The 25,489-nt window shown below is 39.4% G+C and overlaps 1 protein-coding gene across 1 annotated transcript in view; it reads left to right on the forward strand.

Annotated features, from left to right (window-relative positions):
• ZCCHC14 (zinc finger CCHC-type containing 14) overlaps positions 1 to 25,489 on the forward strand; it is a 51,009-nt gene that overhangs the window by 2,572 nt on the left and 22,948 nt on the right. The window contains exon 2 of the mRNA XM_021290656.2: positions 11,620 to 11,743. Within this exon, the coding sequence (XP_021146331.2) occupies positions 11,620 to 11,743 (124 nt within the window). The remainder of the gene's footprint in view (positions 1 to 11,619; positions 11,744 to 25,489) is intronic.

Genomic DNA, 25,489 nt, shown 5'->3' on the forward strand with positions numbered 1-25,489 from the left:
CACAAATAGTGCACAATTTGTGTAGCTGAAAAACTCCGGTACTATTTATGTCAATCTAAGATGGATGGAGAAACCATCCAACCATTTTCTGTGCCAGCAATTGGGTGTACAGGACAGGAATTTGATTAGTGCCTTTTTTTCTTGTGAACTCATTGAAGGCTGTCTCTTTAAAAATACTTAAAAAAAAATGTGCTTGAAGAATACTGGTTGCTAAGAACAGAATAGTTGAGAGGGAACAAAAAAGATGACTTTGCTTTCACAGTCTCTTGGGTATGTGTTTTGTTTGAACAGATGCAGATTTCCTCTTTTAAGACTATTAATTATTTTATGTTGATAGCTGGGTAGTTTTGCTACTTTTAGAGTAGGCAGTTGGCTTAAAACAGAAGTTGGATGAAGCAAGTGGAAAAAAAAGTCTTTCTCCATTCAGCCCTGTTTAAATATGCACAAATAAATTCCAGTGCTCTGGACTTTAGATCTTGTGATGTTACCAAGTTATGTTGTGACAATACTTGTGTTCTAACATCACCTAGAAAAAAACAATGCAGATGTCAAGGGAAAGTGAGCTGAGCTGGGCTGCTCCTGCCAAGAGTCCCGTGCTCCTCGGCCTCCTCAGAACTGGAGAATTTCTTCCCCCAAGCCAGCACTTTCTCATCATTCCTGTTGCTTCACTCCAGTTCGAGCTACACTGAGCGGGTACTTGAGGTTAAACCACATGAATGCTGCTACTAAATTCTCAAGGGTGAACTTCTTTGAGCTCGTCCTTAGAAAATGGGCTGGAGTGTTCACTGTTTGAGGTCCTGAGAAACTTTTGGGAGCTGGAATGGAGTGGATGTGTCATGAAGTGCAAATGGGGAGCAGCACCAGGGATCCTTCTGCGTTTCCCTGTGTGGGACGGGGACTAACCCTGCGTGACTACCTGGTTTTCTGTATAACTAGAGTTCCCGTACAGTTCTTTATAATTTGCATTTAACTTGTTTATTCAGGGAGATGCAACAAAGTTGAACAGGGCTCATTGTTCTCTTTGCAGAAACAAATGGAAATGTGCTGCTTCTCTTTAGTCAGTCCTGTTAAAATATGACCCAACTTGACATTTGCTGCAGCATTTTCTCCGGAGGGTTGGAGCTTGCTGTCCTCTTTCTATCTCCTATCCCTTTCACATTCTGCAGCGAAACCTCTCACGAATAAATCCCGTGTAACAGCAAAGAGGCTGAAGAGTTGATAAAAAATTACTGTAGGTGCTCCATGATTCTTCAGGTTGCTTTGGGGTAGCTGAATGCATTTAAAGTTGGTTTGTGATGCAAACCACTGTTTTTGCTGTTGTCTTTTACTGTCTACTGCAATTGCTGATTACAAGGAGGCTCAAAACAGCTGCCCGTATATTTGTGCTTTAATTTGTGCTTTTTGAGATTATTCTGGGATTATATGAATCTTTACAGGAACAGGTGGCTGTGACTGGCCTGAAGTAGGTCAGTAATTATTAGATGCATGGTTTCCACTTGATAGTACAAAATGAACATGAAGTTTCCTTGCCCTAAGTAGGGAAAACACTGCTCTCTCCACAGCAGGCTATTGCTTTAGTCTCTGTTAAAGATGATAATTTCTGCCTCTTGTCTGGTATTCTGATTTTGAATGGTGCCAACACTTGCAGGACTTGAGTTGTGGCTTCTTCAAACTTCTTGCTTGTAGGCATAAAATCTAAGGAGGATGTATGTGTTTTGTTTGGTTGGGTTTTTTTTTAATTGAAACAGTGCAAGTTGTCTTCAAACAAAGCCCATGCATAAAGAATTGGGTCTTTAAAAACTTTTGTTCTTGGGATTAAGCATAATGGTCTTATTTTTAACTGGAAATGATGCAATTGAGTTTTTAGGCTGGTTTTGTACCTTAAGATCTCTATTCAGCTGCCTTTTATATTTTTGCCACAAAGGAGAGAATGTTTTTCTGGGCAGTGCTAGAGCCAAGCGTTCCAAGGCTCATTTCTGTGCTGATGTAGAGTCCTTAGAGCTGCAAATTTTTGCTCTTCTTGGAGCTGGAAGCACCAGGGCACATGAAAACCAGTATCCAAATATCTCCTGAACACCTGCACGTCCAGGTGCTTTGATGGGCAATTGCCACTACTGAATTTGTGACCCACAAAGAGGGGAGAAATGTCTCAGAACTGTCTCCCAACATCTTGAATCCATTCCAACTTCTGTTGTGTGCGATTTGTGATGGCAAACAACATCTTTTAGCTATGGGTGAAAACTTAATGGTTTTATTTTTGATTGCTCTGAGGCCGTAGTGATGCTGTCTTTACAGAACACTTAATGTCTTGTAGATAATGATATACCGGGACGTACTTGGATACTGGTGCTCATCTAGACATAGTAATATGACTCTTTCTTGGGCTGAGTTTTTCTCTCAAGAAGTCAACATGTGTTGGTAATACTGAGGACAAAACTTCCAGAACTAGAGAACTTATTAATGAATCTGGCATCTTGCACTTCTTTGAGTTGTTTCATCTATTTATTGAGATAATTCTATAAAAATAGGGAAATAAGGTAATGCTTTGGCTGCTTAGAACCTGTTCTTTGGTGCTGTTAGTGTCACAATCTGGTGGTGGCTTCAGCTGCAGAATCAGTCTCTGACCACAGTTTGTTTGCAGCTGAAAGAAAATCTAAGTCAGTGACACTGTAGTTCTGTGGCTGTTTCAGGTTTATCTTGTGAATGGGAAGAAGAGCTCTTGCCTACTCAGCTTCCAAATACTGCACTGATGTCTATTTCAAGTTTATAGCATAAGATGCTATTTTTCACCGGTGCTAATTCCATAAGCTCGCCTAAAACTTACAAATAACTAAAGACTATGTATTGGGAGCTGTGTAGAGCTGATGTTCTGAGGAGCCTGTTTCAAATTCCTTCACCTTTCTGCACTGGTTGCTTCAGGTGATTGAAGTTACATATGCCAGCTTCAGAAATATTCAGAGTTGTTTTTAATTTTGTCTGTGGAATGATGAGGGGGAAAAATCTATTACTTGTTGGGTTGAAACCAAGTCCTTTAGTCTTCACAGAGTAAGGAGACTAGGTGTTAAGTGATCTATGTCAGCTGCCTTTATGGCTTTTATCCTAGCTTTGTAGGGATAGAATAAATAATGAAAATCTAATATTTAGCCTCCTAACCCGCAGAAAGTATTTCATAGAGTTAGATTGCCATGTTAATAGAAATTGCTAGCTAGGATTAGAGGTGTTTACTCACCGGTATCAGTAGTTGCTATCTCGGGAGTGATCTCATTTTCCAAAACCACATGAAATGATTGTCGGGAGCTGCAGGGACAAGTCTTGGAGCTTCCAGCTGGTGCCATGTGTCAGTCTTTGTCCCTTTGGTGTTCTGGGTGCTTGAGGCAACATGGATTACACACACCTATCGATGTTCCAGGTAAGAAAATGAGGCTTCCAGTTCTGGCTCATTTCTTACTGATATTCTTGTTGGAGAGTTTTTTGACTCTAAGATGGTTCAGCCTCAAGCATGCAGAATTTTCAGAAATGAGCTTAACACGTAAAGGAATCCTGGAAGACAACAGTCTCATGCAGCAACAGCATTATTTAGCACCAAATTCACTTCATCAGATGTTACGTGATGAACTTGACTTTAAGAACTTAAATTAGTTTGCTGGGGAAATGGACTGTACATCCAAACATCAGGGACAGAGCAGCCAAAAAAATTGTTTTGAGCTTATGATGATGATGTTTTTTCCGTGAACTGTTTTCCCATTTTTGCACACTCTGAATGAAGTTTTTGTTTTAAGAGTGTGTTCCACTTCACCTTTTAAATTTACTCTTTTTCCTACTAATTACCTTGTAACTGTTAGTTGTCAGTGGGCCTCATCTCCTCTGGTATAAAAATGCCTGTTGTAAGGTGTTGGATGTTCTGAACTGTACCAGACCTCAAACTGTTTTAAGTGAATCAATGTAGGAGCCGTATGCAGATTCTGCCTGGAAAAGCAGAGCCAGCGTAGTTGACCACACCTAACAAATGTTCCAGTGTCTGACTTCAAAGGTACTGAACAGCATCCTTGTTTGGAAGTATTTCACCGTTTGGCTTAGTGGTTTTTCAAAAATGTCTGAGTGGCTAAAACTCAGATCCTGTAATCTTTTAGCTGCATATTAGATGTGCCTCTTTCCAGCAGGGTAGAGCTCTGATTCTTCTCTGGACTTCTCGGTTCTGCAGTACCTGGGACAATTTGAAGTGTGGTCTGGTAAAGAGATGTGTGTGTAGTCATCTTCTACATTCAAATACTGTAGTATCTGTTTCATTACTTGCTCTTGAGTGCTCTTTCTCCTTAAAAAAAGAAGGTAAATATAGAAATGCTATTCCTAAGAATATAGATAAGAGTTCCTGTGAATACACAGAGTCTTATTACAGAAATGCTAGATGTAATTCATCTGTCGAAATGAAAACCATTGTCAGGCTTAAACTAGAGTTTGACTTTACTTCCTGGCAAAAGAGTGGGAGCGATTTGCATTGAATCACAGAATCACAGAATGTCTGGAGTTGGAAGGGACCCACAAGGATCATTGAGTCCAACTCCTGTCCCGTTTAGACTTGAAATGGGCATTAAATCTAGCAGAGAGATGTTGATACGCTCCAGCTCTGATTTCTTTTTGTAATGAGCAAACATTTAAATTCCTTGCTCTTGCTTCATGCTAAAATAGAATTTTTCCTTTGGTGTCATTGGTATGATTATCCAATAATAAGTATTGGAAGGGATAAACTTTTTAACAGGTGTTCTGGCCAGTGTAGGGTTTCAGGGGTTTTGTAAATAGCTGAAGTGATCCAGAAATAATAAGATCAATTACTTAAGAGCAAGATCTTAATTTTAAAGACATGCTGAGTCATGATAAATAGTGCAAGTGAATGTTTTTTGTGCATATTATGAATTCTTTTTCAGTGTCTTATTTTTTCCACCTGTTGTATTGCACTTAAGCCATTACTTAAGCAGATATTGAGGAGGGAGAAATAAAATTCAGTGAATTTGTGACTTGTCACATAACTTCTGCCAACTTTGTGAATTGTTGCAGGAGAGGCTGGAGGGACAATGAACCATTCGGCCAGGGAAAGGTTTACGGTACCCTTGCTTGGATTATACTTCAGCACGTTTTGGAATTGCTTTGACTATCCTTTTACCTCCCAAATGTACGTACCAGCCCCACGGATCCATTTCCCACCCATATGCTGGCAATACGTAGGGTGGCTCTAAAGTCAGTATAATATTAACTTTTTAAAGGCAGATGTCATTAAGGTCTAAAGGCCTTTATATGAGATAGGACCATGTTATACTTTGGATTCTCTTGGGAAATTTGAGATAATCTTCCATTCCGGTGGCAGTGCTTTTAGGTTTTGGTGGCATTCAGGTTGCAAAACAGGGACATGCTTGTACATCAGTGCTGGTTATAAGCAGTTATCTGCTTTGATGTGTTGCTAATGATTGGTTTGTAAAATTCAGATGTGATTTCTTTTTTGTTTTGAAGGGAAAAAATATTTTGTCATCTGCCTTTTTGGAAATATGCTTGATGCACCAGGAGTCAGGAATTAAAGCGCCTTGAATTAGCATAGAGTGAACTAGTTGCAGTTGCAGCCTGGCCAGTCAGCCACAGCAAATTGTGGAAGATCAGCTAGAAGAAAAAGATGCTATTTTGTAGCTTATTGTATTAATGGTGCTGCTTTTTTTTTCTGTTGCCTTTTATAGTTTTTCCCTTTAGGGTTCAAACTTTAACTCAGTGTATCTCTTCAGCAGGAAATCCCATATATTCTGCCTGTTTGGCAAGCTCCTACAGTTAACTGTCGGAGACTGTAGTGGTGGCAGAAAATGTTGCATTACTTAATATTAAAGAATTCTGAAACTTCTTTGCAGAGCAAAGCTTCACTTGTTTGTCTTATGGGGTGAGTGCACATCTTTGCACAAATGAGTGATACCATGTGTTTTCAAATACTTTGTTTAACTGTCTTGAATGGCAACCGCAGCACAATGTAATTAAAATCTGGTTACTCTGGTGGATTTGTTCATAGTATTAACACAGTATTCACAGTTCTTTAAGCAAAGGATTTTTAGTGGAAATTACTTAGTCTAGAAGATAAAACCCTGACCTTTTTAGGTCCATCTGCTTGACTGAATTTATAACAGAGTCTTGTAGCAGGTGTGTGATTGAGGAAACAGTCTCACAGGACAAAAACATCTGATTGATTATCCTGTTTCCCTGGGAATTGCCTCTTTCCCCTTTGTGTTCAAAGCCAGATACCTTTTTACCATCTTCCTCTGAGAACAGGTGTGGGACCTTTTGTAGTTGTGGAGAAACAGGGACACACCTGATGTGATTGCACCTGGTGTTTACATCTGCTTTTTGTAGACCCTGGCTAGTGCATGAATTTCTAGCCAAACACTTCCAGTTGCATTTCCGTCCCAGTCCAACAAAGCAACTACACACGTAGTTTTAAGCATTGAGCATTGCTGGAGGCTTTACTAGATATGTGTAAAATTGAATGTGTTTGCGTGTGTTCCTTAAACATCCTTGTGGAAGAGTCCTAGTCTTCGAAAGGAGTAGTTTCTAATTTTGTTCTTCTGCTGGGAGAACAGTCAGGTATTTGCATATATAAGCAAATGCAGAACTGCTGCCTGAGGCTCTGGTTTCACAAGCAGCCAGGCACACTAAGGGCTTGTTACTGCTCAGGGGAAGATGTTTGCTCAGTCTTGCTTCTCCTGGCTTTGTAGCCTCGATAGATTTTGAGTTTCAGGTCCTTTCATTGAGTCCTCTTGTTTCTGGCTCAGACTTAACCTACTGAACAATCTCATGCATCAATAGACTGACACCTGAGTGTTAGCAATGCTTTTTTTCTTTTTTTCAAATTATTTGTGAACCAGAGTTGTTTCCCTGCATTGGGAAATGGCAGCTTATCTGCCAAAACGTGCAGGGGCTGTGTCAGTGCTATCAAGCTTCCGCTGGAGTGTTTTTGCAAACAGGATCGCACTGTGTTAAACACCTTGGTGTTAACCTCAAAATAAGCTGCTGTTAATACTCACTAATATGAAACTGAGAGCAGTAAATGTTTTGGTTTTTTTTTTTTAGTACTCCAATTCCTCAGTGCACCCTTACATGTTATCTGCAGCAGCCTCATGCATGAAGGACAGTTTATGATGAAAAGCCTTTTTTAATGGAGACTTCCAAAGTATTGGCAGAACCATTTATCTGTGGGACTTCCCAGCATGTCACTGGCCACTTCTGAAAACTGAACGCGTGTGACAAAGTTTTCCCGCGAGATCAGTGGGAGAATGTGTTTGTGTGGCTTGTAGCTGTGGCCCCAGGATCTTAATTAACCGACTTATTTGTTCACTTTTTTCACTTTTGTTCACTTATTTGTTCACTTTTCCTGAATAATACATGACCTTAAATTTCATAAGTAACTAGGTATAGAAATCAGTATTTTATTCCTTCATCCTATATAATTTTTTCCTTAGATTATAAGTCATGTTATACTTTAGGTAGTAAGCTATGCTGGTTTTTAGTATTGACTCTACTTCAAACTAAGTCAGCAAATACTTTGCTATTAAAACCATGTATTTTCTGTGTTCTGTTTAGTTATTTTTAAAAGGAACATATAATTGCCATTTTGGTAAAATTCGTACCACATTAAGTTTGACTCCTATCAGTCCTGTTATTTTTATGAAAGCCTTTGCTGTATTAAATGTTAGGAATTGTCCCTGGGGAGCAGAGGAAACAGTTACTGCATCTGACTTTCTGGATTTACCATTTTCTATATTGACTTCCACAGCTTTGGACAACAGCAGAGCCACTTCAGGTGACAGTGGCTGAAAGAGAAACTCCACCTATTGAAGTATCCACTCCCAGTAATATTGTTGTGAGATATATATATAATTTCTATGTGCTTTTTGATCAAAGCTTTTGGAGAGCTTTCTAGAACTTTGCTGTCCCAAGAAGATCTATGCCCGTTGGTCCCTCTGTGATGCTGAGAAGAAAATCACTGCACTCTGCTGAAAAAATATCATTGTCTGCTGGCAGGTGAAAAGGGGAAAAATGTGATGATGGCTAAAATTCTAGCAATGACTTTTGGTACCTTGACATGTTTGTCTTTGACCCCTGAGCCAAAGCAATTATTTCTCTTCCCAGTTACCTCCTGGGGTTGGGGGGGTCTGATCCTTCTGTCTGGCACTTGTTGGAAAGGATGCGCTTTTCAGTAGCTGTCCCCACTTCTGATACTGTCTTTATTACTAAGGAGAATGAGGCACAGAAGAATTCAGGCTGGGCCTTAGTCATTAGGTAGTGACAAATTGTCTTTATTATTTTTGGTTATGGCCACTACTTGAAATTCAAGAGATGAGCTAGGTTTTAATGTGGAAAATCAGAAGTTCATCTGTGAGCCAGATGCTTTGCTATGGAGGGAGCAGACACAACGTTATAGTTGAGTAAAAATAGTTTAAGAATGTCTTCCGCACTCATGTGGGTGGTGTGTCTTCTCATGTCGTTGAATAAGCCTACAGGCCTCTCTAGTGCTTAAATAATTTGTGAATAATCTAATGAAATTATGGATAGGTGCAACAGGGCTTTCCTTTCCATGGCCCGCTATAAAATGCTTTGCTAAGGGTAAGATTAGGTATAGTGAAAAAAGTCTATTGCTTTAACTCTGAACTTGCTGTTGTGTTTGATTAGTCTTTGTGAATTGTTTCTGTTGATGTTTTCAAATTATTTTGGTTGAAAAATCCCAAGTCTTCTGCTTAAATGCCTGATGCTGTGCCCTCTTAGACCTTGAGTGATCTGTGAATTTTTCTGCATTGATAAATGTCACTCCTGTGGTTTGTTAGATATATTGCCTGAACATTTCTGGTTTCTGTGGTGCCTGCTTATCCACCTTTACTGTAGATTCTCACTGCTTTAGTAAACAAGCCTTTAACAGTTCTCTGAACAGCAGATGTTTATTCCTTAATGTCATTTCTTCAGAGATGTTACAGATCCTGAAAGGTCCAAAGCAATTTGCTTACCGTGTTTCAGAATCTTTCTCTCACAGGAATGCCTTGTTCTTTATTCAGAGTCTGAGTGCTGGTTAGTAGTTGGTTGTGCTGAGCCCAAACTAAGGATTACAATAGTGTTCAGATATATATGGTGGACATTCCACCCAGAATTTTCCTGACACTTTGTTTCTACAGTTGAATTTGGACAAGTCCTCCCTGGGCATCTACTGTTCAGTTTTTGCCAATGTTTCTCCCAGGCCGGTATCTTCTGCAGTTTGTAGCTGATGGGTTATTGCTCCTCTATGTTTTGCTTGGCCTCAAGTTAAAAAGAAAAAAAAAGCTGTTACTATTTTGGAAATGAAACTTTGCTTTGCAAAACGTTTTTCGTTATTTTACTTTTCCCAAACAAATCCAAACCTTTGCAGTATTGGTATGTTTAAGTCAGTGGAAAAAATTACTTAAAATTTGGAATGAAGGCTTTGCTCAGATTCCCTGGTTCTAACACCATTCAGTTCACTAACAAAGTGCTCCATTTGGAACTAATCAGAGCTTTGTGATTTTTCTAGGCCAGTTTGAAACTGTTTTGCTTTGATGTGTGACTGGATCAGATAGTATATGAGCTCAGTCCAGGCATATGGGCTAAATTAATCTTTACCAAGTAGATAAAAATTAAATCTTTATGAAAATAATTGGAAGCTTTGTATAAACAAAATGCAAATTTTAAAGTGCTGTAATGCTTATTGTAAGGGTAGTGGAGAAAAGGGAATATAAGATAGGAGGCAATATATTGTAAAAACTGCTTGTTTAGGTGTTTCTGAAACCATGTGGCTACGCTATGACTCATTTTCAAGTACTATAAGTGTTTATACTTGCTGATTGTCCTCAATATTTGGAACCTGGTGATTTAGGTTAACAAAGTCTTGCCTGAATCTAATTTTCATGCTTGCTCAGGCTGCTGGAACAGAGGGAGAGTTTAATGGGACGGTGTGAGATAAGCTTTAGTAAAGACCGACTTTGGCAAGGAGACTTGAACTCTTCCCCACCCTCCCTCCAGGCTTAGAATTTTCTAGTGTGAAAGCCTGGTATTAAGTTTTTGTTATTGGTGGAAAGCTCTGCTGTAGGAGCATACAAGTAAACTTTATTTTTGATAAAAAAAAATAGATTAAGTGCTGAAGAGGAAAGCAGGTGCTTGTAATCCTTTCTTCTGACACTCAGCTGTCTGTCTGGATTGATTTCTTAGCACATAGAAGCTTTTTAATGGATGTCAAGTATACAGAGGCTTTCGCTTGTGCTAGGGCCTTACACCATATATATATCTATAAATGTCAGTCTTAAAATGGAGCTTCCAATGTGTAATTGTATAAGGGTTGGGATGTGCTATTTTTGACTTGCATTGTGTATTCCGATTGATGTCAATATATAAGGCTAACAGGAGGGTGAGCAAGACATTATTTTAATTGTAAATTGTCCTAACTCATGGCACTGTCTCAAGTAATTTTCTTTACAGGGACCTGTAGTTTCTGGTATGAGTTACTGTGAATAAGCCATAGCTGCTTTTGTTATGTCAAGATGCACACTTTCTCCTGTGATTTGTGAAAGGCTGAAATCCACATTAAATTCTAATTAAAACTCTCCATACCAGGATTTCAAGTTGATTGAAAATGTGGCAGTTGAAATTCAAGTAATGCCTTGGCTGGTCTGAGTGCTTTTGTTAATCTTAACTACCTCTTTAAGCACACTTTCCTCTTTGAGATACTTAAACCATTGTGTTCAGTCCTGCTAATGTAACTGTTCATCCACTTCTGCTTCTCATTACCTAGAACACAAGAGAGTAATTGCCTTGTTTATGTGTTGAATGTTATGCTCCAAGTAATAGATGTTTTTATGTGTTGCTAAATAATTGTGAATGCTCTTGTGGACAGCAGCTGAAATGGGCAGTGTTCAATTCTACTTTTTCTAATGACTTATGTTTGTTTCTGTAGTTTTAAGTAATGGTGAAAATATGTTTTCAGGCGCTGAATGCAGCTTAGAAAGTACGTATTAGGCCATGAAGTCTGTTTTGATGATGCAGCCTTCTGCCTGGGCATTTTTAGCATGCAGTTTTTCATTTCAATGATCATGACAGCAGGTTTGTAAATGGCAAAGACAAGAAAATTAGTTTTTTGCTATACTGGAATTAATTTCTTGTAATTTGTGTGGAAACACTTTGAAATGCCTTCAGTCTGCATCTGTGTAGATAGATGACATAACATAAAAGTGATATTTTCCAAGAGCCCTTTTGCTCTAGTTTTCTTTTTGAAACGTTAAGAACTGCAGTGTGAAGAGGTTAAGGGTCTCGCAATATCTCTACAATTGACTGCTGGGACTATTGTTTAAAAAAGAATTATACTTTAAGTAGCTTTATAGATTAGCCAAACTAATCTAGATTTGTGAATAGCTCCTGACCAAAACAGCTTCCCTGAACTGTTACTTGTGGAATATCAACAGTACCAGCCCTGGGTTTAGAAGCAGCAAACCTCTCTGGATTGCTCAGAAGTGGTTCTGCTCACCCTGCAGGAAGGTGTGACGTTTGCACATTCCCTCAGTTTATTTTATTGCATTTTTGTGTGTGTGTGTTTTTTTCCAGGTCACTCCAAGGTCCGAGACCCCCATCAACAGCGTCAATAACAGTTTGGAAAACGTACTACACACATCAACACATTCCATTGAGGAGTCATTACCCAAGAGGCCTTCAGGGAAACACTCCAAAGGTGTGTCCTTTTCTGCACCAGCTCCTGTCTCTGCATGGCCATTAGTGTTATTTTAATTGTCACTGGAGACAAATTTTGCTCCTTTACTTCTGGGTTGGCTTGAGCAAAGGAAGCCATAGAAGGGTTTTTATAGGAGGTGTTAGTTTGTCAGTGAGAGACAAATGTGTTTATTCTTCTTTTGGAAGTAAGCAACAAAATTCCTTATGAGTTGAAATACCAGATTAAACCAGCAGTGAGGCTTCCCCTTCCACCTTTGTCTTGGTTCCCAAGAGTGTGTAAGTGAGAAGCGGAGGTGAGGAGAGACACTTTGCAGCTTCCTCAGCACACCTGGCCACCCTGAATGTTTTTACACAGTCAGGCTTATTTTTGTAATGCTATATTGCGTGCTGACCTGACTAAAAACTGCGCTTAGCAAATTTGAGTTAATAAATAGGCATTCCGTTTCCACACTCCAGGCTATGATTACGAATATTAAAACGTCTAATTGTATTTTTGTTTAATGCATATGAAAAGCACCGTTAAGTGAGGAAAGTCTTTGAACTGTGAGCTGCAATTTGTGTAGAACAGCTTTTGTGAACTCTTTGTGGTATTAATGGAAATAGCTCTATATGGCAGAACTAATGCAGAGCAAATACACCATCAGGTTAGCAGCACTGGTGTATTGCCTTCAAATGTCATTAAAAATATTGTCATGGACTGTACAAATTATTTTTTTAATTTGGAATTGGTCTTTGGAGTTCTGTTTCCTTCTCTGCCACTGACTTGCTGTGTAACCTTGCAGATAGTTTAATATTATGTAAATGATGATTGAGAATTTCAAAGCACATCTTCAGTCAGAGGAACTGATAGAGACTGGAAAGGGTTAAAGGGCCCAAGGAAGTATTCTTGGTTTGCCACCAGCACACCTCCTTTTCTGTGACATACTCCACTATAATCCCCAGTAGCTGTAAGTAGCAATAATTTTTACAGCAGAATAGTGCTGTGAGGAGCTATCTCTCCAGCTGTAAAAGCCATCAGGGTAGAAGAAAATGCAACACTAAGCAGAAGCATGGCTGGGTTTGGGGCTTTCATCTGATGAAAAACAGGGCAAGGTTCAACACTCTGTTCATTTCTACTGTGACTGCTGTTCCAGTACCATACATGCCAAGATTAGTAATGGTACACTGTGAAAATTATTTAGGCTTTCCTCTGATCTATTTTTCTCTTATAGAATACCTGCTTAGCTTTCAGAGAATGTAGCTGTTTAATTTATAGATCGCCTTAGTGATAGTTGGTAGAAGGGGTTATGGAACAAATGGTTTTCTTACTAACTGATATTTTGCTTTCTGGTTCACCAGCAGCAAAGATTGTGTTGAGTTCTCCATGATATATGATGACCTGTCTGGTAGGGTGTTCTGTCCCTTAAGATTGGAATAAAATTATTTACCAACCTGGAGACCACCACCGCTCTCGTACAGATTTCTAATTCTCATAGCAAAGAGGCACATCTCTTCATTTAGCAGGACCTGCTAATTTTTTAACCCAGAGCACATGAAATTCAGTCATGAGAGTATGGGATGGACAGGTTGCTTGACCAATTGTGTAATTCTGGTGTTGATATTTTCTAGTAAGTCTTGTTTCAGACAGCTTGAGAGGACAGGATTTCTTCTCGCTTGCGGTCAGAAATAGTGAGCTGCCTAAATTATCATTCCTCTCTTGGCAAAGTACTGGAGCTGGAAGTGTCTCAGTTAAAACGACTGTAGCTGAAACAGAAGAAAAATGAGAAGGCTCAGGAACGGTGCCGTTGAATTAGAGACAGTTTGTATTGTGAATCGTTTTAATTCTGATTTGTAGAAATGTCAGTAATATAACATACTCTGTGTGTAGTTAAGCGGTGAGTGGGTTTGTAGTAGGCTTCAAAGTGAAAGCTGTCAGTGGCTGTATTTTCCCTAATCCACACTTTGAAACTAGCTTAAAATATTTCAAGTTTCTACATGGATGAGGACAAGAAGAGTGGAGTATATTGCTGAATACTCTTTGACAAACTGGGTTGTAAGTCTGGGTGCACTTGTGTTTGCATTTGTGATTAGCTGGAAACATTCATACATGCTTCAGGTAGAGACTTGTCAAATACGTAACTCCTGAATAAGTTCACCATCATATCTGCATTCAATATTGCTGCCTTGGGAAACAAATTTATAAAACGCGTGTCAGTCTGAGAAATCCGTAAATCTTCCCTTTAATCTCCAAGGCCCAGGTGACTGTGCGAACACTGACAGATACTGGGGTTCTGGATCCATGCTGTAATGCCCGAGTTGTTGGGAGTAGTGACCAGCTGGGGGCAATCATCTGGTTATTTAGTAAAATTCACCAATTTTGTTCTATGCTGGTCCTTCAGTCTTGGCCAAAACCTCATCTCTCTTTTGTATGTATCAGTGGTAAAGCAGGTTAAACCAGAAGGACACTGCTGCAAAGTGAGAAGTTGTGGCTCTAGGAAGATCCTGTACCTGTTGACATAAGTATGTCAGGTATCTGTACTTTATTGGACTTTTCTTTTGTAAAATAAAAATTCAAAGATCTGGCCAGTGCCAGTTTAGAAAAAAAAAATACAGATGGGTATTGACACAAGGATGTGAACCCCTTCTGAAGTCTAATGTCTGTAACATGCAGTATAAATGGTGCTTTTTACTCATATTTTTTGATTGAGTTAGGATTGTTCAAACCTGTTTTCACAGATGTGGAAGTTGTGTTGACTGGAGGTAACTTTGGGAAGCGGAGACTTTCCCTGTTCTCAAGGACTGGGTGGTGGTGTGCCTGTAAGCTGGCTTATTTCCAGGCTTATTTCCAGGCTTTAAGGTATTGAGAGATCTTGCTGGTCAAGGAGAATAAGGGCAAATACTGATAGATTCTTGTGTCACGTGTAATTGCAGTTCCAGGAGAGATGTGTTGCTGCATCTTTCTGTCCTTTTCCACTGTTTCTCCAGTGTAGTCAGGTTTTGACTATGGTTTTAACACTGATATGAACAAAAAAATGCAAATGAATGTTGGGGTTTGTTTGCATGCTGGGTGAGCTGAGAGCCACGGTCTCCTCCTTGTGTTGCTGGAGGCTTTTTTTCTGCAATACAAGAACTGAACCAGTGCAAATAGAGCTGCAGAACGTGGCAGTGTCAGAAATGTTGGTTCCAGTTTCCAAAATGAGATTTCATGCTTGCCTGGTAGGCACGTACTGTAGAACAGCTCAGCTCTGTAGTGATGGCCCCTTCTATAAGCAGGTTTGTGTTTCCCAGCACGATGCCAACAAAGTCAGCAAACTTAATTTGGCAGAATTCTGCTCAAGGCACCAAAGTTGGTTGTCTTCAATTTAGGATTTTACCCTCAGTTTTCAGGGGAGCCAGCTCAAAACCTTCTCCTAGTAGCAAGTGACCCAGGTGGTTAAAGAAAATTGGTCAAAAATAGTATATTCACTAGCAACTCTTGTTTTGCAGGCAATCCTGTGCTGGTAGCTAAGGGAAATTCAGTCATCATGCCAAAGTCCAGAACGAGCTATTTGACCTATGGCAAGTCCCATTCACAGAGCTAATTTGTAACAAGCCTATGGACGTAGAGTTGTTTTGACCTTGTGTAGCAATTCCCAAAAGAGAGTAGTTACGGTTATTAAAGCCAAATGAGAAATTCAGCTTATTTTGTATTTTTTTTAAGTGATAGGAATTTCCTGTACACTAGAGATGTTATTAATTACTGACTGTAAGGTTACAAGCAGAATGATTTGGCCATTAGGTGGATAACACTGAAGGCAAGTACTGCTCTGTGCATGTGACATATCTTAGCAATGTATTAAACATGCTCAGTGACCACAGCATATTTTCCAAAAGCACAGCGGAATAAAGTACATTAGACCAGATGCTGAAATGCAGAACAAAATAATCTTTATTATAAAGGCAATGCAAGTTGCAAAACATTGCAGGGTGAAGACTGTGCAGTCTTCATACTGTAATTTCTCATAATACTGAGTAAAATTTTGATTTGTCACAGCCTCTGCTTTAAATTTTCTGCAGCGGAGGTTCTGTGTTGGTATTCAGAAGATGTTCATTACTGCTCTTACTGCTGTTTTCCTCCACAAAGCCGTCTGGAAGATGGTTTCCTCGACCAAACAAGTCTCATTTTCTGCAAAGTGACAAAAATTCCCCTATTCTTGTGTTTCCTGTGTATTTATCTTGCCTTTCTGCTGTTGCCGCACACAACCTCAGAATTGTCTCTGAGCCAGTCTGATTTCAAATGAAGCAACTGTTGAAATTTGATCCTTATATAGTGAAGCTGAATCACAATTCTTGCAACACATGCGTCTAATGATAGACACAAATTGCTTTTTGTAGACGGAGAGGAGGAAAGCTTTTAGATGGAAAATGGGTGCAGTAGGCTTTATTCTACTATCTGTACTCCGTTTAGTACTCCTGCTGAGCACAGTCCAACTTCTTGCTTAACTGAGGGATGGTAATAGTCCACATACATGGTCCTGCAAAGCCTTATAGTGTCCCAGACTAGAATAAATACATAGAATAGCACAGTACTCACTGGACAGCAGCAACCTGTGGACACAAAGAAAAACAAACTTTGGAGAAAATGCATCTCAGTGATGTATTGATTTACTTTTGGATTCATATTAGTATGTAAATTATATCCTTGTTTGCAATAATCCTGTTGGCATCAGGTAGGATACAGTTGCAGGTGGGTTAAGCTGATTGCTTTGGGCAGCGAGCTTTGGTATCTAAATTGTTTCATTACAATAATCAGCAGAAATATGTGGTGTAAGCTATCCAGGACTTCTAACCACTATTTTTGCTACTCAATTTATTTTCCTTGGCAAAATGTATTCATATGGTCTTGCACCTTTTTTTTTTTGTCTCATTGACTCATCTTTTTTTTGCAGAAGAAACCAGACTGCGGATCTCTTAGTTAGTGGCAATCAACAGTTCTTTTCCTCCTGAAATGTTTGACACTAGTTGTTCAGCCTATTGAAGGCAGGGAGAAAATACAGAGAGGGAGAAAAAAAGCTCTGAAATCCCTCTGGTTCAGTGTCCAGATTTCATAGTGCCTGGTTCTGCATCGGTTGCGTAGCTGGATTATTCTATTTTTAGGTAAATACATCATCTCCAACAATATCGGGTCAACTACTGTTAGGGTAGGGCTTAAAGAAATATTTAGGCTATGATGATCCTTCAGGAAAAAATCTCCCTCTACCAACTGTATATAATTTTTCAGCTGTTTGTATATGTCTTGGTTCATTTTATCTCTGAAGTGGAACTCTGCTTTTAAAGCTCAGCAATGTAGGTTGGTAGGTCACACCCAAGGCATCGCATTCCTGTCTTACTGTCTCTAACCTACTAGTTGTTTTGTGAGTACTGAGTATTTAGAGTTAATTCTAGCAATCAAATCCAAGGATTAGTGTACTTAAGTTTGGATGTTGCATATTTTCCCCTGTGTGGGAAGATTATTGTATATTAAGACATTTCTTGAAGCCTGTATGTTGCATAAATCATGCAGCTCTGTCTTCTGGAGTTAGAGTTCAATTAAGGTTGGAGGCTTAATTTTGCAATAAAGACAATACTCACAAGTGTTTAATAGTTTTAAAAAATTTGAAAACATTGCATCTCATCCCAAGTTGTTTCTGATTGTGCAGTTGGACTCTTGTTTCTGTAGGCAGGCCTGGAATCCCCATCTCTGCATCCAAAGCCAGAGGCCGGACTGAGTGACACCCCAGGGCCGCGGGTTGAGTTCCACACTCTGGCGCTTGGACTCTGGGAAGTTTGTCATTAACCATTAATAAGTTAACTTTTGTACTCTCCAGAGGTTGGACTCAGTATTTCTTTGTCGTCCTCGTTACCTCCCATATAACATAATAAGACTCAGAAAGGAGCCTTCTAAGCTTCCTACTCGTAAAATCGTTGTCATAATCTGTTTGTGCAAATACTTAAAGGTGTTTTTTACTGAAACTTGTAATTCATGGCCTTGATTCATTGCTAGGGCAGCTTTACATGAAGACCAAAGGGTCTGTCCCTTGGCCCAGAGCTGCAGTGAGTTGGCTTTGGTGGAAAGTCGCACTGTGTATGTTCACCAGTGGCTCTTGTTTGAGTTAATATGACAGAAAACAATTCCCTGTCAGCAGTTTTAATTGTGTATATACTATATGCCTTATTCACCTAAAATAATATTTACATCAAGCATATACCTAAGGGCATTATCTTGAAGCTGCTGACTATAATAATTCCTTTTCTTTCCTTTTGTTTGGGCTTCTTGTGTGTTTTTCCTCAATAAAGGTGATGGAATCGCGCTGCTTGAGCATTATGTCAGTCCCTAGCTTATTAACTGCTGAGCCTGTTGATTAAAATTAATTCAAATTTGACAGAGGCATTTGGAGGTTTTACTGTGGTGTTTGGATAGAGGAGACTCATTCATTGTTCTATCAAGAGGAGAGGTGAGAACAGTTCAGCCCTTATCCTGGTCTGTCTGCCCAGCCGCTCGTTATTTTTGGTGTTTTGTGTGTATTTTTAGGCAATATGGGGAAAAATTGGAAAAATTTAGGTTAGACATGGTAGGTACGGACAGTAGTATTGTTGTCTGTTGTAGGGTATGTGGGGCTGGAGTCTCTGCAGAAAGGAGGAGACATAAAGCACAGGTCTGTGGGAAATAAGGCTTCATTTTGCTCCTTAATCTTGCTTTTATTCTTATGTTATATAAATACTTGTTCTGAATTTGTGTACTGGGCAGTATAACATTAGAAAAAGACCAGCTTTCTGCTAAAGTAATGCTTGACAGTGAAACACTCAATTTGGAGGATGCTGAAGCCCATTCAGTTGGGTTTTGGTGGGAATTGGATGATAATTCTGTTTATAATGAATTAGAACCAAGCAACTCTGAAAAATAAAAATTCTAAGAATAGCATGCTGTTAAATTCAGCCATGCCAGGGAGTTTCCCTCACTGTAACACATTCCTCGGGCAGATTCTTCATCTTGGATAGTGACAACATGGTTGTCAGTATCTAGGGTGAGGCAGTAAACTCAAATTTAATATTATTTTCCTTTTCCCTGGGCTCTTCAGAAGCACAGGAGGCAACACTTAGGCATGTGCATTCCTAGAAAGATTCTCTTGTATTGCCAGTTCATGTCTATGAAGTCCTGGAGGCGCCTGCAGTGGCACATTAGTTGTTAATGCAGGGGATATTAATAGTCATTGCACAGCTATGGGAGCAATAGCGTGACGTTCTGCCAGTAATGGAAACAACATAAACAGCTTGAGCTTTTAATTAAAATTGCATTAAATGAGCAAAAACCAGTTTTTCTCAATTCTTTAGGTAATTGCTTGATACAGAGCATCTCCTGAAAAAGAATGTAGTGGTCTCAGAATAGAATGAATTGAGAGAACTTTACCAGGTGTACGTCTTGGTGGAGCTAGTGCTTAAACTTGGGTTTATACTGAAAATCCTTTATAAAGATTGGGGGGCTGGGGGAGAGGAAATTAGAAATTTTAAAAGTTATTGAAGGGTAGAAAATGTCATGTGGGACTTCAGAAAAAAAAGTGAACATGAACTGCTGATTCTAATCTGGCAATTCCTGCTGCAGCCTGATGGCAAATAGCTCATTAGGAGTGGACATTTGTGTGTCTGCTGCTTGAAGATGGAGTAAGGGATGTGTGAAATGGTCAGAAATGCTCAGCTGTTTACTGCATCTCCTTAGAATTTAATGCCCTTTAACATCTGAAACTAAATTTCCCCTAAACTAATTTAGACAAAACCACTTTAAAGTAGTAAATAGGAATGATTCAGATGTATTCCTAGAAAACCATAGTATTCTTGCCGATTTCCTTTAGATACTGTCACAAGTTTACTAATGACTAAACGCCAGTTTTCTTGTGTAAGGCGTGCTTAAGAAGCTTTGAGAGCCAGTTCGTTGTTAGCTTGCAGATGTTCTTTCCCTTTCCTTATCAGTCCATTGTTAAATCCCCCATTTTCCAAAGAACACTCTTCATTTTTTTTGTTTCCATTTAGATTCTTTTCTCCTAAAGGTGGTTTCCTGAGAGTAACAGGCTTAAAGTAGAAAAATTTTAGCAGTAGGTAGCTTGAGTTTTTACAGGTATTTGCATATAGAAATGTTGTCATCCCTCACAGATTCTTGGGTCCAGATCTCAAAATTCAGGAGAACTTAAATCTGAAAAGGTTTCTTGCTTGGCTTTATGTCAGCATTAGGATTTCCATGCAGACGTGGGCGGCTGGCAGGTTTTGAAAGAGTCAGACCACAGTAGGGAAAAGATGCTGGACGTTGGGGGACTTGAGATAACATTAGAGAACTTGGCAGTATTGGGAATTGGAAAATAAAAGGATTTCACATAGGGCAGTAAGTCACAGGAGATGTGTTATTTGTAGTACTGGGCACTGACATGACACACTGCTCTGGGTTGAAGATGAGGTGGGTGGAGAGGAAGGATGAGAACACTGCACAGAAACAGTTGTTTACTTTGCCACCAATTTTCTTTGCTTCCCTCACTACTCTAGCAAATTTTTCTTTACTCTGCTTCCCTTCTTTCTAATGTGGAAGTGGCCTTATTTAGTAAATGACAACACTTTATTTCCATGGAAGCGGTGATGATTTCTCACATTCGGTATCTGGCACAAGGGAACAGATGGACTGTAAAGAAGAAATAACAGATGTAATAATGCTTATGCTGGTGAGAGACCTTTTGCAAATGGGATCTCATGAGTCCAACTGCAGGACCTGTGGAGTTAGAGGGGAGAAGATTGGTTGCATTTTTAAAATGGTGCCAGAAGACAGTAAGTGATTTTTACTTTTTTTTAAGACTGCAGATTCCAGCTCAAGGAGGAGTTGGTGCCTCGTGTCCTTTGAGATTTACTGTGCAAGAACTACTAATTCTTGTGTTACAGAGAAGGCTTTACTAGTGATTTACTGTAGAGTCTTGTTTATGTATCTGTAAAGTTTGGGTAGTTCTTGCTTCACATCAGGGCTGACTCAGTATTTGTTTGGGTCTCTGAGGAACAAGTCAGCTTTCTGTCAAAATGTTGGGGATTTTTCTATTATACTTGGTGGTCAGAAAGGCTCTTTGGACACACTTTGTAGACAGAAGCAAGTTCCTCCCCTTTGTTTTGCTTAGTTAAATGTTCCTTTCTTAAATTAAACGTGCCTTCACTGACTGTCCTATTGCTTATAACCAGATGAGAAAATAGTGCTATTAATATTGGGTTCATTATCAATAGAACCAAAATGAAGAAAAAATAAAGCTGAGAACAATCAAAGCAGTAAAGTTCTTCTGTGCATTTTGTTTTATTGGAGCTGTTTAAGGAAAGTTGGATTCTTCTGTTTAATGCAGGCTTAATGCAGCTTTTATAAACTGCATCTGTTGAGAAATGCCAGAGCAGAGCCAGATATTGAGACCTGGATTAAGAGATTTGACAGCTGTATGGGCAATGAAGGCACATAGAGTTGTTCGTGGGTTGATGCTAAGAAGCAAACTGAGAATAACATCTCATTTTGGGATTGCAGATAGTGGAGGAGAGGAGAGGAGATGAATGCTCAGTGTTGGCACCCTTGAGGTGCTTTGTCACATTTAATTTCTAATTTCATTTTCTCTGGCTCTTTTATGCTGGAATGTCACACGCTGTAGTTATGCAAAACAACGGTTTTGATTAAAGTCCATTTTCTTTCTCAGGTGCAAGGAAATGCTAAGCTGAAAGGTTAATGTTTCATTTGCTTTCTGACTTGTTCTTTTATCTCCCTGGAAAAAAAATATAAAGCAGTAGACTTGCTGCATTACTGCACCGCCTGGAGTGGATGCATTTCATCAGTGTATGGTGGGGTTGCTAATTTTAACAGGAACTCGAAGGGGTAGCCCTGCTAAAATTACATCACTAATACACACAGCTGAAAGGAAACGGCGTAAAACACAACAGAAGATTATCTCTGTGTCTTCTGTGGTGGAATTTTTCAATGTGTATCATTCAAGCAGAGATACAGTTGGACCCACTGTATTTACAAAGCTTCAGGCTGTTTTCTTGTAAACAGTCCTGTGGGAGAGCATAATAAATGAATTTTGTCCACAAACCCTGTAGATATGAAAGGGCTATTAGTGGCTGGAGAAGCTCAATGTTTGTGTTGCTTCCCATCCCTGTTATTAAATAGTTCAGGGATTTGCTAGATATCCCACTAGCGCAAAAAATAGTGAGGAACCAGAGCTGAAACTGAAGTGTGTTTTGTTTCATTCTGCTCTGCGTGCTGTCAAATCTAGTGGGAAGTGTGGAGAGTCAAAGCTTTGAGATGTTGAGGTTTTCAGTAGATGGGGTTTTTGTTTCTGTTCTTTTTCCCTCAGTTCCTGGGCATTCTCACTGCCTTGGCAAATACTAATAAAATCTCCTTTGGTCTTCCCATCCCTTGTGTATTCACTGCAGAGATGTGTTGCAGAAACTGTTGTCTAATAGTTGTACAGTGCCTCCAAATAAGCTTAAATGCTGAATTAGAACTTTTTTCTGTCTCTTTGATTTACTAGTCAAATCTTGTCTGGGATCCAGAATGAAGGAACAATGATTTGTACAAAAGTATAGAAGGAAACAAGAATATGAAAGCCTGAGACCAGAGACCTGAAAATGTTTGAGGACATAATTTCCAACAAAGGGAGAACCTCACAGAAGTGGTTTTGCTGAGGGATGTTTGTTTCTCCCTGAACTAAGCACTTGAATACATTTGTGGCTCTTGGCAAGACTGTGTGTACTCAAGGTTTTGCCTATTCTAGATGAGTTCTTTAGTCCGGTGTTTTTACGTAGTATGCAGCAGAACATTTTTTCATTGTTAACAAGATTTTCATGCTATAATTCTTTGGGGGGGGGGGGGGGAAGAAAATTACTTTGTCTTTGCTGCTTGTTATTGCAGCCTTAGTCATGAGTTTCAAGATTCTGATGCTGTTCCCAAAAATGCAGAAAACATCATGTGCTTATTTACATGAGCATTAAACTGTGCTGGAGTAGCTCTCTTAAGCAAGACTAGCTGCTTATATTCATGTGCCTTGGAGTTGAAAATGCACATTTCTGCTGTATTTTTGCTTCAGAGCTGAAAATCCTTAACTCCTTTAGGTAGGTGAAGAAATCCTTTGGCCAAGGCTGGAGCAGTCGCTATGCGATCCCAGTGCCCCGCATTTGATGGCCACATCCCCCTGCAAGCCAAGGCATGCCGGCTCAGCAGCTGCCGCTGATACATGGTGCCGATGCATGGTTACAGGCTGCAGCACGCAATAAGGATTCCTCTGTGCTGTGGGGAGGGAAAAAGCCTCAAAAAAAACCAAACAAACACAAAAAAAACCCCAATCAACCAACCAAAAAAGCCAACAAAGCACACAGGAAAATAATGCAAACATAAATATATTTATATGATTTGTATAAATATACATGTGATGTTCAGGTCCCGACTTGGTGACTTTTTAAGCCTAGTGTTGCTGGGCAAATCCTCATTGGATGCAGTTGTGATTGATTACAATTAGTTGTTTTAATACAGTGGGGATTGGGTCTTGTTAATAAAGAGCAACAGCAGATTATGATGATCTAGGTGGGACACAGATGAGATAAGATTCAAATCTTGTGTGATGAAGGAAAACTAATGGGTAGTAGGCAACCTTAACTCAGTTTTCCTCATCCTGCCTCTAAGAAAGTGAATTGTTGTTAGTTCAAACTGGTGTGAAACTCGATTTGTCCACCTGTGTTTAGGATGTTGCTCAAAACTTCAGATGCTGGCCCCAGTTCCCAGCCGTGGTGGCTGCCTGCGAGTCTCATCTTTTCCCAGCTGGTTTCATTTTGGGGTGCACTGGTGAGGTTTGGATTCTCTTTTTGAAGCTCCTGGTACGTGTCTGTTCCGTGCAGACATCAGAACTTCAGAGGCTTCATCTGAACTGTGTTTGTTTCCTCTGGTGATGTCTGGGGTTTAGTAAAGCCTGGGCTTTCCAGGGTTTGGTACGGTTTAATACAAAAACTGAGATTAGGGTAATAGCCTACATTACCAACAGTGTTTTCTGTGGAAAACTGAATTTGCATTTTTAATTTTTAGGTGGATATAGCGTTGAGATTAGAACATCACCTGGTTTGTCTTGGGTTTGCGGGGATTCAGTGAATTACAAGCCAGAGAAAATCCTTTCTAGGGAAGTGTGAGGTGTCTCTAGGCTGAGCTGACCTTCTTGTGAAAATAAGAAACAAAACCAAGATTTGGTTTAAAAGTGATCTAAGGAACAGTAAATAAAATAATGACTTGATCAGATAAAACTAGATTAAATATACAACTGCATGTTACTCACCTGGTAAGTATAAGTGTTTATATACAGAGCTGAGCATCTCTCTTGATTGCAGAGATACTTTTTACTAGCATGGGCTGTGTAATTAGATATATTATAATTGCCTATACAAGAGTGTATGTTAGTGGTTACTGAAGCTGCCTTCAAGCTGAGTGGTTGGGCTTATGGTCACTTTTCAGGATGCTTTTCAAAATGAGCTGCACATTCCTCTGCTCTCGTTAAACCAGAGAAGGAAGATGAGTCATTGGGCCGGATTTGTGAGCAGATTCAGTCCACAGCTGCATCCATGACTTACGCATGCTGTGCTCCCTTGTATGAAAGCAGTTCATTAGATGTAGTTAGTTCCATGTAGAATTAACCAGCTTGGGGGTTAGGCAGTAAATATATTTTACAGATTAAATTCTCAAGTCCTTTAAAAAAAAACAAGCAGCCCCCTGGCAAGAAAATCTGAGCACGTGCTTAATCCCAACCCCTGTGACTAGTGTCTGAGTTGGTTGATACATTTGAGCCTTCGGTTTCCAAAGCATTTACCTAAAATCATGCTGGAAAATGCCAAAGTGTTTCCATGGTATTAAAAAAAATTGTTAGGGATTCTTTTTTGGAAATGTTCTGCCTGGTGTCATAAAGAGATATATCATTGTTTGATTACAGCTTCTTGAATTAAGGAATGTGTTTCACTTGTTGCTCAGTTGTCCTTAATGTCAAGCTCTTGCAGCCTTTCTTGGCTCTCTGCCCACAGCATTATTCTATATATTTCAACAGTATATCCTTGGTAAGTACATGTTTCAAGGCTCAGCACCTGTTTAGTGCCATGTGTCGGTGCTCAGATTTAGTACAGCATTAGGGCTGTGACACAAATACATTGAATACAGTAGCCTCTTCTGGATAATATATTCTGTAAAAGCTTTTTTTCTGGCATTAGGAAAGATAAAAGACGGCTTGTAAGGCAGTTGAATATTCAGTGGCAGTGGCAGGGGCAGTTCAGCAGTGGTCATGCAAAACTTATTATTCTCAACCCAAAGTATTTGGTAAGAAAAAAAAACCCTTCAAATCAGTGTTTGAAGCTGTGTCTTGATTTTGAAAGCAGCTGGCTGATTCTTTTGGGTTTTACATCTTCCTGTCCAGATGGGATTATTCTCCAGCCAGTTTGTTTTATTTCAGCTTTTGCGTCCAATAAAGTTGCAAACCCATTCTTTAGGTTGGTTGGCTTTTGCGGTTGGCGCAAGTGCTGACAGTATCATTCAGTATTACTCAAAACAATGTATGAATTCAATTAACATCTTAAAAGCTAAGATATACAGACTTTTTTTTTCAATATCTGTCTTTTTTTTTTTTTTTTAAGAGAAACATAAAAGGTCACTTAGTTGGCAAGCGAAATCAGCCAAACTGAGGAAATAGCAGGAACATGAAAACTACTAGTTTGGGGGCAAGCG

Source organism: Columba livia, chromosome 13 (genome assembly GCF_036013475.1).
Source record: "Columba livia isolate bColLiv1 breed racing homer chromosome 13, bColLiv1.pat.W.v2, whole genome shotgun sequence".
NCBI classification, from domain to species: Eukaryota; Metazoa; Chordata; class Aves; order Columbiformes; family Columbidae; genus Columba; species Columba livia.